Source organism: Cuculus canorus, chromosome 9 (genome assembly GCF_017976375.1).
Source record: "Cuculus canorus isolate bCucCan1 chromosome 9, bCucCan1.pri, whole genome shotgun sequence".
Taxonomy (NCBI): domain Eukaryota; kingdom Metazoa; phylum Chordata; class Aves; order Cuculiformes; family Cuculidae; genus Cuculus; species Cuculus canorus.
Window position 1 is genome coordinate 19,804,248 of NC_071409.1, and position 13,781 is coordinate 19,818,028.

A 13,781-nucleotide genomic window follows, 5' to 3' on the forward strand; every position below is an offset into this window, starting at 1 on the left:
ATGATACATTTATTACACAAAGATTTAATTTCTAATAAAAAAACCCAATCTTTTTCCATCCATTGGTGTTATATGTGACACAACCAAGAGACTGAGGATAGGCGACAGACACATTAGTGTAAATTAACACTTCGCAATCAGTACTTTTCCTACTCCGAAGGAAAAGCACAGAGCCAAGTTTCTTATTCATAATTCCCTAGATGACAAGCCAAACAAAATAAAACTAAGACGCTCTTTTGATTACTTAACTATCTCTCCTGAAAAAAGTCTTTAAAAAACAGACAACTGAACAGCATACAGTAAGAGTACAATGCAGAACATAAAACATCCCTAGCTTAAGTGCAAGTTGTTTCAGCAATATGCACTGCAAATATTTTCAGCAAATTTGTACGACTTATATGCATACAGCCTTACATAATTAAACCGTAAGGGAAAGTGTCTTGCCCTAATTGAAGGGGATCTACTCTTCAATCAGGTAGCTTTCTGGTTGCAGAAAGCCCACAAAACTTAAAACTAAGAAGGTCTGTGCCTCTTTTACTTCTTTGTTGTCTTTATTTCCTTATTTTAATGTTCTAGGCTTCTGCCTATAGGAGGAAGATGCTTCATGTCTCTTATATTACGGTAACCACGCAGGTAAGGTGTAGAACAAGAAATTCAGCCTAACACAGAGTTAAACCGAACCATATGATTTGTAATGCTAGAGATTGTAAATTGAAACAAAGCTGTGAAATAAGCTTAAGACAATTCTGTTGAGACCTGCCCTACTGAAGTACTGCAGTGCAGAGTTTAAATTATTTATAAGTAATTTGTGGTGGGGGAAGGGCATGATTCTTGATTTTCAAGTACTTATTAGCTTCTGTAGAAGTTAACTTCCAGGCTGTTTCCTTTTCCACCTTTTAAACACTGACTAGCAGATTTGCTGGCACAAATGTTTTCTGCTCTACTTCACCTCAAGCATATCCACTATTAAAAAGTTTTTTTAGCTTCTTGTGCTTCAAGTCAAAAAGGGAAATATTCACAATCAGCAATATGGTTTCAGAGCACTTACTGCATCTGCTTTACAAATAGTGTTAGCCACGTGCCGACACAACATCTTCAACCAATCTTCTTTAGGAGGCTCTTCAGTTGTCATCTGGAAACTGAGTAGCTTGTTGTTGAGTTCTGTAGGTGGCCGCACAACTAGAGCAAAAGCTTTATGGCAATCTACAGTTTATTTGAAAAAAAGAGGCAAGAGGTTAAGAAAAATAATAATCATCTTTCATGTAATTCAGGGGGGAAAGCTTCAAAAGAATTGCAAGAGCACTGAGTTCTGTCTGCGTCCTTCATCAAGGGGCTGCAATCAGCTGTTCATGCAACAGTGGTTTACTCAATCTGCATACCAGTCTACAGACTAGCCAGTTTTTACTGAATATAATCGCAAATGTTTCATTCTCTAACTCACAAAATATTGGACAGATCATTTCTTTATCAACAGAGAACAAAGAAAAACAACATTTACCCTCTTTCACAAACCAGGAAAAAACAAGACATCAGCAGTATACAAGACACGTTAAAACTGTCAAGTTAAATAGTTTTACTGTTTTAACTTGACAAAGATTTCTCACTTGATAATAGAAGACTAATCCACTGCTGATAGTCCTTTATAGTAGACACAGTTGAGGTGCACTGAACACAACAGAGAGAAAAAACTGATTGCCTATTCAGAAAAGCAGCCCTATAAGACGGTATATAAAGGAGAGTAGCCAACTTCTCCCAAGATTTGCATACTTAAGTTCTTAAAAAATATTAAGTAGTATGTTCCCATCACCCAAGTCCCAAAGTAAACTTAAGTGTTACACAGTAATATAAAGAGATTTTAAAAGAGAAACCCTAAAGTACCTTTTATAAACACAAGTAGGCATCACATTTACTACCTACCCTCTTTGCCATTTTTATTTTTTATTAGGTTTCTATGTTCAGGTGCTTCAGAGAACAAAAAGCAGAACAGGTTTGATGTGCACACCTACAGTGAAATATCAAATGTGTCTTTCTAGTGTATAGACCTAGAAACTAGTCTGACTAGACTCCTTTAGAAGTCACTATCAAGGCTAGAACAGTATTGTAGCATCAGTTCTGCTGTAGTGATGCGTTACTTCCACGAAACCCCTACAGTCTCAGTTTGGCAAAGCAGACACTGAAATTAAGTTACCTAAATCTTTCTTTTAAGATGCTGGGCACAGCTCCTCTCGAGTGTCACTGTCACCAGTTAAGTGAAGATCTGGTTTCACAGCAACAGCTTATGTCTCTGGTCAGTCTAACGCTCTGGACTGAAGTTTGATTTTTCAGGTTTTGCTTTGTAAATCCAGAGCTGTCAAGTGTACTCCTCTGTTGAACTCACGCTGCCTTTTGGTTGGCTTATGCTAATCCCATCTAACAGTTCTGCCAAATTCAGCATTCTGCAGTGATTCTTGAAAAGCCAAAAGGTGTCAATGCAAGGACTTCTCAAGCTCACGCAGCAGCTTACAGTAGTCACATACCTAACATACCACACAAATATATTTTAGCCTTCTATCCCATGACAGCAGACCATCATCCTTTATACTCTGAACCACAGTTTCCATTAGCTATCACAGCACAAACATACAGACCTTCTGTTTCCCTGATGTCTAGGACTTTCCTAATCTGGGACAGAGGCATGAGAACAACATGCTTAAGAGATGCAGGAGGCCTTGTGTGGCCATGTGGACTCTTGAAAGCACCGATAACTTTATGCCGTTTCCTTGCAATCTGCAGTTAAATAGAAAACAAACAGGTTAAAATTAAGTCTATTGCCATTGTTTTGTTTCTCTTCTGTTTTTTCACCTTCTAGCATATAGGAAGGTACAGAAAGCCTTGCTACAGAAAAATGTTCTAGAGTATTTACTTGTTCTACCACATAAATCTTTAAGGAATTCAATTATCCTACTATTCACTCTCAACACTTCGAGTCGCCCAGCAATACTTGTTACTTAGCAGCGATACACTCACCTCAAAAATAATTTAAAAAAAAAACTATGATCTTGTATTACAGACCTCAATTCTATCTACCCTGCAGAACAAGCAAGGGCCCTTTGAAGTCTACCACAAGGTAGTCTAGATTTAAACAGAAAACACAGTCTATATACATGTACCAACTTAGGCCATGGTGTCTCTTCCTAGAAATGTCACTTCCTGTTGCTTGTGTATGCAGCCATCAAGTTGGTTTTACAACAGCAGTTGGTCACTCCAGTTTTAGTTTACATTAATACACAGCTTTTTTACTTGGTTTCCAAGAAAGACATCTTCAGTTGCTTGTATCTTGTATAAGAGAAAAGTATAAATGCTCTATTAAAAGTGTTTTCATTTTCCTTTCCTTCCTTTACAAGTGCTGAAGCTGAGTCAACTTGACTCCCATGAAGAGTTCATCAGCAGTTACAATAGGGTTTTGTGTTAAAGTGGTGCTTAAGACAGAACTAATTGCTGATTTTAGAGTTGGTCTTCCATGAAGACACTGTTCTTTATTGCTGTACGCAGTTGCAAATACTTTCATAAAGTGTCCTTTGCAATCTCATTTTCTCCACATAAGTCTCCAGACTCAGTTAGATTACTTTTCCCTCCTAGTTTTCCTAACATAGTGTTAGCCTAAGGCATTTATTTAATATGTGGTTTTTTTTTTTTTTGTAGCCTAAGCACAAGCAGACCTGCCCCAGAGGCCCACTATTTACTCACATTAAATATGACTAAACTTAAAAAGGACTAACATCTTGCTGAGCCAAGGACTCTAGCACTTTCATCCATTGGCACTACTCAGTGATATTCAGATAAACATTCATTTCTTAACAGATTAAGGTCCTCCAAAAATTTTGCTCAAGGCATTAAAGGCTATATTAACACCTCTCAACCATACAGAATTTACTAGCTGCTTCTGTTGGCTTATATAATAGCTAATTGAATGCCAACATCAGCATGTGTTGAACTGTCAGCTTTCTGTGACTTGGAATTCTACTTCAAAGTTTTTAAATTTTACTTGTTTATTCATCAGTAGTGTTATGCCTTTTATAATCCAGTTTGAGATGTTCTTAGATAGGCAACTTACCTCTAGGCAATCATTAAACAGGAAGAGTGTGACCTGTTCTCCCCTGTCACAGAGGTCATCGCCAAGCGCTATAGTTTCCAAACGCTGAACTAAGCTTCGGTGAGAGGACAAGAGATTGGCCTAACAGAAGCAAGAAGCTCATTAAGCATTTAGTTCAAGGGCTGGATTACTGCTTGATTACAACTAAATACTAGAAATCCATTTAAACTAGCACCACTGCGTTTTAACCTCACATACTTTTGCAAGAGGTAGCAAACAAGTGCACAGTCATTTTAGAAGTCTGCAGCTTCAGAGGAATTACTTACTGGACAGCCATCAACTTCATAAACAACATCAAAGAACTGCCTTTGTGCCTCTGTTTTTCTTTTGTCTTCATTTATATGTCTGAAAGAAGCACGTTATATTTATCTTCAAAATCAAGCAACAATAAATGAAAATTAAGCTAAGCATTCAGAGTTATTGTTTACACAGCAGCACTGGAAAATATAAAATCAACCACACTTGCTCACTGAAGTATCCAAATACCATATGCTAAGCACATAAGAAACCTCAAATCTCAAACAATATTCTTGTATTATCAGTGGTTGACACACCATTCAATTAATATCATTCCACTCACCCGCCCGATAAGATTAACTGGAGACCAATCCAGTATAGTTCTTTACAGTCTGCAATTTATCCCCCCCCCCCGCAACTTAAGACAGCAGCTCACCAAGAAGCAAACACAAGAATTACAATTTAAAATTTGTTAAAATGAGACAAACATTTACCCAATTAATACAGGCAGTTGTCTTACTGGAGGCATACACTGCACTTGAAAAAAGGTAAGACTTAATCTAAACAGCTTCAACTTTAATCTAATTAACTCATGAAACAGTGCCAAGAATAGCTAATACAGGAAGAGAAACTAATCCTCTACCAATAGCATGTCCTTTCAATGGATATATCTATAGAAAATTAAAAGACAAGATACTTCCATTTTAGAGGGAATTGATAGAAATAGAGTTGGAACCGAACAGAGGACTCTGGAGGTTCAGCTTCATGCTGAGGCAGGGAGTCGGCAGAGGATCAGGTAGAAGTGCTGTGAAATAATATCACAAACTCCTTCAAGAGCTCTGGCACAAATGCCAAAGTAACAACAGTGGCCAAAGGGAGACTGACGACCACATACAATTATGTATACCTGGAGATTAGAGTTACAACAATACCAGGGTAAGAGCAGTTTAGAAGGAACAGAGATCCAAATATAAAACAGCAGGTTTCATAGAACAAGTGTCACTTACGTCATCACTTCCTTTAATGATTCAATAGCTCTCTCTAGAATTATTTTATCTGGGTTCTCTTCTGCTGTATGCTTCTTAATATCTATAATAAAAAAGTGAAAACACACATTACAAGTGCCTGAGGAAAAAAATGTTAATAATTCAAGTTTAAACTGTAAATCAAATAAGATGACTGAAGAAAGCACAGCTATCCTGGAGTCCAAAAAGCCTTGGTTAAGTTGGATAAGTAGGCTGAGCAGCAATTGTCTGTGCACATCATTAAGAAAAAATAACCACCTACGATACAAAACAAACCCCTCAGACTACCCTAAAATCAACAAGATCATGTGCTTGTTTTGTATAATTGCAGACAAGCATACAAGTCTTTTTCCAACCGAAGTAAAGGGGGGGTGATTTTTTTAATTACTATTTTTATTAACTTAATCATTATTAGAGAAAGTGGTTGATACCAGGTGAAACATACGAAGTTGTAAACTCTGTCAATATGAATTGCTGTTTAGTTTATGCTAGCTGCATTTGAATCTCAATTATATTTGTATTTGAAGAGACAAATTGTTGTCAGAGCAAAGTTTTCCTCTACCTGTATCCTGTTGACAAATATAAAAAAAAGTGAAATTTAGCCAGAAGTATGCTTTCTTCAGTGATCGGTCTTGCTAACTGCCATAAAACATGATTAAGTCCCAGAATCAGGCTTGTTTCATATGAGAAAAGCTGTTGCTAATTATGACAAAAAAGACCTTATCTTGGATTTAATGCCTTCACTAACTAAGAAAAAAAATAAATCACTAGATTACCATTGAGTAGTAGAGCAACACTAGGCAGCCTTTGAACAGGACGGATAAGAAGTTCAGCTAGGCTTTGGCGACCGCATTCAGGTTTCGCTTGGTTTATCTGGGGAAAAGAAAGTGCAGAAAGGAAATAATTCTTGTTTTTTTAAGCACACACACAAAAAAAAAATCAGGCACTAGAAGAAAAACCGTATTCCTTGAAACTAGCATTGCAATAAGAGTTTAAAAATCATTTACCACAATCAGTCATTAACAGATCATGTTAAAAACTATATTATATTCAAATCTGCACAATATTTACCACACGATTTATGTTCTCAGAAGTCTAGTTTTAAGCTATTCATGTTATCAATCCCTGAGTCCTTGTTTCAGATGCTAGTGCGGAGTTGGACAGGGAATGGCCCATTCTCCTATTAATTTCCCCATCTTTTAGATCTCAATACCTAGATGTCATTCCTGGTACCTAAGAAAACATGAGCTGAAATATGCCAGTTTGATTACTCCACTATTTGAGACACTTGCTGGATACAGAAGTTAAAGCTCCGCTGCACTATTAACCATATACCTTTATCTGAAAACTCGAGTTTCAAAACTCATTTTCAGATAGTCTTTCTTTTAAGATGATCGTCCTTTTAAATCTCCACTTTTATGCTCCTGTTCATTATGCTCAAGAATGCTGAGAGATTCCACCTCCCTGGAACGTCACAGCTATTGAAAGCTAGTTAAAAGCTATTTCAGAAATAATGGGTTTTTTTTTAACACAGGGAGGGGGACCAATAAAAAGCAGCAGCTCTAGTTATCTTTACAGATAAGAGAAGATACATTTGGGAGAAAGCAATCAGAATGCACTTTTTCCAGCAACAAATGCATATAATCAAAAAACTTAGAAAGCTGTACAACAGCAGAAGAACCTGAACCTCTTTAAGAGTCTTATGCACAGCTTGAGTGATTGAAGCACAAATCCTTCCTATTTCTGTCTGTGTTCACATTCCTCCAAGCTTCTAAAGTTCCCCATTCTTCCATCTACTGCATTAAGTAGCTTACTCGGTAAATGGTCTTCATGTTCTACCCAAACATTTAGTTCTGCAGACTTACCTTTAGGAACGCATGAAACCTTGGCTTCTGTTTTTCACATCTAGTAATAGTTTCCTTGCTCATTTCAAAGAAATTCACAAATGGAGGGTAGGTTTTCAACAAGTCTTTTGACTGAAAGAAAGAATTGTTACAGCTCTGCTTTATATACTATATAGCATTATACATATGTTCACATGCCCTGAGCCATACAAAGCTGTTCAAAGGCACATTTAAATAAATAATAATAAAAACCATGTCAAACCCATGCATGTTCACAGAACAAGTGAAGATATGTCTGTATTCCAGATGCCCAAGATTTAAGGCTGCTGATCACATGCAGACTGCTCACAGAAACATGAAATACACTTGAAAATCTTAAAAGCTGCTGAGCAGCTGAAGTAGAAGGCAGATTCCCACCTAGTAAGATGCTTTTGGTGAGAATCATGGAAGTTCCAAACAGGTATTTACTCCAGTTACTGCAGTCACCTTTAAAAGACATTAAACCACCAAAAGCAATACCTCAGACTGAAAACTTTTGAATGCTAAACACTATTAGCCTCAAAATGACCAGGTCAGCAAAAGCACAAGATACTTACAGACTACTTATGTTAAAAAGCATTGCAGTCCCAGACCTAGCTTTCCTGTTCTGCACGTTCAGCACTTGGAAAAATAAGGAGTCCTTATTTATTTACATATTTCAAGTTTTGAAGGAAGAACACAAAATATTTCCATGAAAAGTTATTTTCCCAGGTATTTGCTATTGATCAGAGGCAGCAGGTAGCTAAGCTAACAGGAAGAGCCCCTTTTAATGTCCAAGTAAAAGCCAACACTACACGTCTGTAGTGTTGCAAATTACAGTTCTCCAACTACATCTACTTGGAGTTTTACCCCCTCGTACAAATGGACAGTCATACACTTAAACTTGATGTGGGGTACCTATACAAAGTATCATATATCATCTAACTCAACTGAAAAGTTTAAACAGAAAATACAAATACTCTACTGAGTTCTTCCTCACTCAGTAGAGCTTTGCTTGTATTTGTAGCTCCTACCAATAAATTATTTGTTAAGCAAGATAATACCACATAATTGGTCTAACGCATAAAAAAAAGAAACAAACTTACATATTTAAGAAAGATATCACCAATACTTTTGTTTTCAGTCCAATTAATCATAAGCTCTTCCAAGTCCTCCTAGAAAACACGAAGGGAATAAGATGAGAATGAATTGCATGAAGCTCTAACGTGGGATCAGTGTTCTGCCAAACACAGAATTAGATGTGTGTTTCTATGCTGACAAAAACAATGATTCTAGAGACTGTACAGTTTCACATCAAGGCCCTTCAGTCTACCAAGAGCTGAAAGCAAGAGACATCTGGCTTACCATATATATAGCTTTGAATCAATGCAAGCAGAGCCTAGCAGTGTATCAGCATTAGCCAACTCTGCAACATGATGACATCACTGTGTCCAACACACTACAGAACATATCCCAAATGATTACTTAAAAAGTACACACAGAAGACAGTTGAACCAATTCTAATTAAGAGTGCACAATTAATACCAGACTCTTAAGCCCATAAGATAGGATTGAAATAGAACTCGAATAGATTTCCCTCACTTGCTCTACCAGGGTGTCAAGGAAATTGAGACCGAGCTGTTAAGCCTGTATCAGCTTGATAAGGATCAAGCTTATTCACTGTCAGCTAATAACAGGGACAAGAGGGCACTGCTGAGCGTTCAGAATTCACCTTAAGGGAAGAGGACTCATTATTAATATTAGTTTGTTGCTGCCACTCTCTCATCGTTATGCTAAAGACAAAGGAAAAGACAGCCCTACATCTAAGCAACTGCATCTGCACGGAATGCTGTAGGTGAACCTGACTTGACAAATAGACACACATGCTCTGCTTTCATCTCAGTCTCAGTGGGCACATATCAATACCTATTGTGATTAACCAGGTGGTTCCCAACAGTTGGAAAACAAAATTAAAAAACCCACACAACACAAACCAGAGTAACAGAGAGTCTGCAAGTCTCTCCATTTTAGAAGCCTACTGTGAATTGAATACAGGAACAGACGTACGCCATCATTTGAAGGAGATTTTATGACTTCATATTCCAGGAATACTTGCATCATAGTCTATTGTGAGACCCAGAGATGGCCTCAGAGAGTGCTTGCAATCCAGACCAAAATATAAAATACAGCAAGCCTCAGGAAAACTATCTCAAAGAGAATTTTAATCAGCTCTTGTTGAGCCTCAATACCAGGTCAACTGCTTCAGAGGCTGAAGTGCAAGCCAGTTTTATGAGCTAGTAGTTTCTAGTAATTGGTTCAAAGCCATTTAAGGAGGAATTAGTTTTTCCTAGCAAGTGATAGAAATCTCCTTATATCAACATGTCTAAACCCCAGGAAAACATCAATTTGTTTTGTTGGGTTTTTTTTACTTTTTTTTATTTTTAATTGCATAGCTTTAGCAGGGACTCTTGGAAGGATAGCTTACTCCTTTATTAGAAACACGGATGTTATAAGCATTTGTGAGAGTTAAACTAGCATGTGATACCACTGGCCCTTTGGACCAGTTTTGTATCAGTTACAGACATCTCCTACAGGAAGAGGTAGTAAAATAGGAAAAGGAGAAGCCAGATCATGAATGGCAACATTAGTTACAAGCATAATGCTCAGATATTTATAAAAAACTTAAATCTTACAGTGTACTCTGGATTAGCACATAAACCCACAGGCTGAACAGTATGTAACAGCACCAGAATGGATCTACACCTATCCGGTAGATACAACTTAAATCATGCCGAAAACATTCAAAGTCTATATCAAAACTTCCACCACAAGGGAGAAGTTGTATCTTGCCTTGATTTTAGTATGCACGTCAAGAATATCCGGTATGCTGCCAAATATGGTCTTAATCTCTTCCTGTGCAAGGATTGGTCCTCCAAGCTGTCCTTCCTTCTCCAATGGAACTTGAAATAACTGATGAATTAGACCAAAAAAAAAAAGTCAATGCCCTCCTAACTGCCACACATTGTGTTAGAAATAATTATGAAAACAAAAGTGTTCTCCTTCCAAATCATACTTTCCTGCAGTCACAAACTTAAAATACTACCATTGATTATGAGCGGGTTATTGAGGAGTGGTTTAGAGATACAAACACCAATTTCGATACATCACAGGTTGCAAATAAGCATTGATGTAAACTCTAGATATCTCATAACAATTGATCTGCTTTAAAACCAGCTTACCTGAATGATTGTTGTTAGAATATCAACATAGTTACTTTCTGTCTGATACAATTCCTTTGCAACCTGCCATCTTGCAGACTGCTTTAGTGGAAGAGGAGTTGAGTTTTTTGAAGGCTTTCCACAGGATTTTGATGTTTCTGATCAAGAGAAATTCCCAAAAGAAAAGAACTTTATTACAATAGACTCCATAAAACAAAGTTCACCCCCAAAAAGCAGAAAAAATCTTCAGAATTTTTAAGGGAAGATAGCAGTATTTTTAAGGATATTCGGTAGGTTTTTCTATAGCTACTAGAGCACTTATTGGAAAACAGCTTTCTTTATTACAGCCTAATTATAATATAATAGTAATATATTATTTCTGAAAATCAGTCTGAAACCAGTAAGCCATTTATGGGCAGATCAATGACTCAACCCTATCATGTTTAGCAAGAACTGAGTATTAAGCACTGAACATTATTTATACACACGCTATTTACAGAAGTACTTTTCTACTTTCACTTTGTCATGTAAACAAATATCTTTCAGCTGCCTACCATCTTTACATTAGGTATGTAGCTCAAAATCATTTATTGAAATCAGTCCTTGCCTGCAACACTTGCATTCCATCCTATTGGGGGTAAAGGAAGACACAAGAGAGTCACCACTCAAAGCTAAAGCCAAGATGGAGCTGGAGCAGTCCACTACTTTTAAATACTTGTTCACATATTGGACCACAGAGAACTACACTCACTCATTCTGATGTCAATATTCATTTCATAGTAATTGTAACAGTAATAAGTACCTTATGTGTTTTGTTTTCAAAACAGCACTGTTTCTGAAACTGTCTGCTGATATTGGATTAAAAGAAACTTCTGTACTGGGGTTACAACAGTATTAGCATGATCTAAGAGCTGGTTTTTGACAATACACTGATCTTTCCCGTACTTCTTCTGAATTATCACTTACAGATTGTGCCTTACTGGGATTACTTATTTGATTTGTACACAGTGGCTTTTTAAAAGTAGTGGTAATAATTCCAGTAGCTCCTCTGTATGATGGAATGGAGCTTTTTTAAAAGAAAAAAAACCAAATCCAGATAATAGCTTTTGACTAATCCACAATTTTCCAGTTTCCTCTCTTCCACAAGAACCACATGTAGAGACATTTGCCAAGTAACTGATCAAAACCAGTTGGTGATTTATGTTCTGGTGAAGTTTTGACATGACAGTTTGACACAAATAGTGTTAACTCAATAGAACTTTTCAAAGACCTAGAAGAAGTGGGTTTTGCAGGAATTTTATCTTAAAACGCTTTAGAAAAAACTGTTCTCCTTTCTCCAAGTATCCCACTGGATAAGCTTTTACATCATTTACTGTTAACTATGCTGCTTATTCGCTGCAGGTTTTCAGCACCATTTGAATCATTTTGGAGTAATGCTGTACTGTACTTCATATTTATCTACCCCATATATTTCCTTTGTTTTCCTTTGTATATGAATATGCTTACTGCGATGACAGGAGGCAGCACGGCCTCTGTCTGGGTCTAAACTCTTCGCTCCAATTGTGCTTTCTACACAGTTCAAAAGGGAGAAAGCCCAGAATTACTTAGGAAATCTGTAACAACTTGTAAGACTTCCCCTACCACTACAGTTACCACTTGCATGCAGAGTAACTATCGCAAGTGTGCCTGAAAGCAAGTTTTTAGCTTTACCTCCACTGGTAGTGCTCGACTCTGGAGTGTTAGAAATATCCAGCAAAGACCCAATAGAAAGTGAATGTTCAGCTGATGGGCGTTTCCGAGGAGGGAATGGTGACATGTCCGTTTCTCTGGTCAGTTGTGCAAGAGTCTCTTTCAAACGGCGTCTTTTGCGATTGCTGTTTGGAGTATTCAGAGAGAGAAGTGACACAGACTTCTTGAGGCCAGGAGACTCCGACTGCAGAAAAGGAAGAAAAGAAAGCTTAGTTTAGTGTTTTTACCCCCTGCATCCAGCTCAAATCCATGCAAAGTTAATTGCAGAGATGAGCACACAACACAGCTCCCAGGAATGCTGAGGGAAAAGGGGGAAAAAGCCCCTTTTCTTTTTCAAGCTGGAAACCACACTAGTTTTGTTTGACTACAAGACAAGTTCAACCTTTTGGAAGCAGAAGAAAAAGTTTTTTCCAAATTAGTATTCTATTGATAATGGATTATCTGAAACTTAAATGGTGCTATAAAACATTTCATGTCTGGCCCCACACATACTATTGCATGTGCTAATTTTATCACCAGTACATATCGCACATTATGCAAAAGTTCCACATACCTTCTCAAATAAATACATGGACTCTCCAGCTCTGGCATCCATTTGAATGCTTCCCCAGAACCACTAAAGGAAAAAAACCACACATTGAGAACATATTACAGGGTTTCACCTAAGGTTATAAATATTCAAAATAATATATTTGACAAGCTGTTTGCACACTAAATGCAAACATGTGGCTCATTCTGAAAAAAGTGTATTTCACACACTGACTATTATATAGCGATATTCTTTTAAGAATTTGTCAGTACTAACCTCTTGCTTTACCACATAAAGTTTTTTTAAAGGCTCAAATGGAAGATCTTTCACTGTACTTTCTTCAACCACTAAGTGTGTACACCTTTCATCACCAACTGGTAAATAACGTCCTCCTAGATAAAAAAGGCAAGTTAGAAAAACTGAAGAATATTACTGTCAGAAACTAGAAGCTCACTTGATAGTTCTGTGGCACCTATTATTAATAAGAAAAGAGCCTGAGAGATGAACTCTCCAGTTGCTGGGCTTACACAACAGCTCAAATATTACAAGCAGTAGAAAGCTTTTAGTAGGATGCAGCACACAGCGGTAAAGAAAAAATTGCAAAGTCAAGAGTACATAGAATGCAGAGGGCATTTAAACCAATACATCTTTTGGAAAGCGTTTGTTGGAAGAGCAAGCCAGGAACATTCACCCTAAAGACATCCACAAGCCAGAAGCTGTGCATGTCACTACCCCATAAGTGTAAAAAAAAAACGTAAACCCAGCCAACTTTCACCTCTTTTAGGAAAGCCTTGATGTTACAAACTTGCTCTATTACCTCTTTATAGTTCTGTTACAGGTAGCTCCAGCAGTAAGGCTGGAGACTTGTAATTATCAGTTACAACATTACTGTCAGTGGGATTATTATTATTGTACTATACCACTGAAAAATAGAACATTTCCAATTAAATATTTTACCAGTGACTATTCATATCAAAGCTGTAAAGAACATACATGCTTTCTGTGAATTATGTGAAGATGCATACCCTA

At 37.2% G+C, this 13,781-nt stretch overlaps 1 protein-coding gene across 2 annotated transcripts in view; it reads right to left on the reverse strand.

The window, feature by feature from the left end:
- The window catches only part of ECT2 (epithelial cell transforming 2), a 29,779-nt gene that overhangs the window by 6,978 nt on the left and 9,020 nt on the right, over nucleotides 1–13,781 (reverse strand). For both annotated transcript variants that reach the window (XM_009562464.2, XM_054074866.1), the window contains 13 exons: nucleotides 13,029–13,144; nucleotides 12,777–12,839; nucleotides 12,185–12,407; nucleotides 10,496–10,632; nucleotides 10,107–10,226; nucleotides 8,363–8,431; nucleotides 7,260–7,370; nucleotides 6,171–6,267; nucleotides 5,377–5,458; nucleotides 4,399–4,477; nucleotides 4,094–4,213; nucleotides 2,628–2,766; nucleotides 1,049–1,203 (listed from right to left, as the gene is read on the reverse strand). In XM_009562464.2, the coding sequence (XP_009560759.2) occupies nucleotides 1,049–1,203; nucleotides 2,628–2,766; nucleotides 4,094–4,213; nucleotides 4,399–4,477; nucleotides 5,377–5,458; nucleotides 6,171–6,267; nucleotides 7,260–7,370; nucleotides 8,363–8,431; nucleotides 10,107–10,226; nucleotides 10,496–10,632; nucleotides 12,185–12,407; nucleotides 12,777–12,839; nucleotides 13,029–13,144 (1,511 nt within the window). The remainder of the gene's footprint in view (nucleotides 1–1,048; nucleotides 1,204–2,627; nucleotides 2,767–4,093; nucleotides 4,214–4,398; nucleotides 4,478–5,376; nucleotides 5,459–6,170; nucleotides 6,268–7,259; nucleotides 7,371–8,362; nucleotides 8,432–10,106; nucleotides 10,227–10,495; nucleotides 10,633–12,184; nucleotides 12,408–12,776; nucleotides 12,840–13,028; nucleotides 13,145–13,781) is intronic.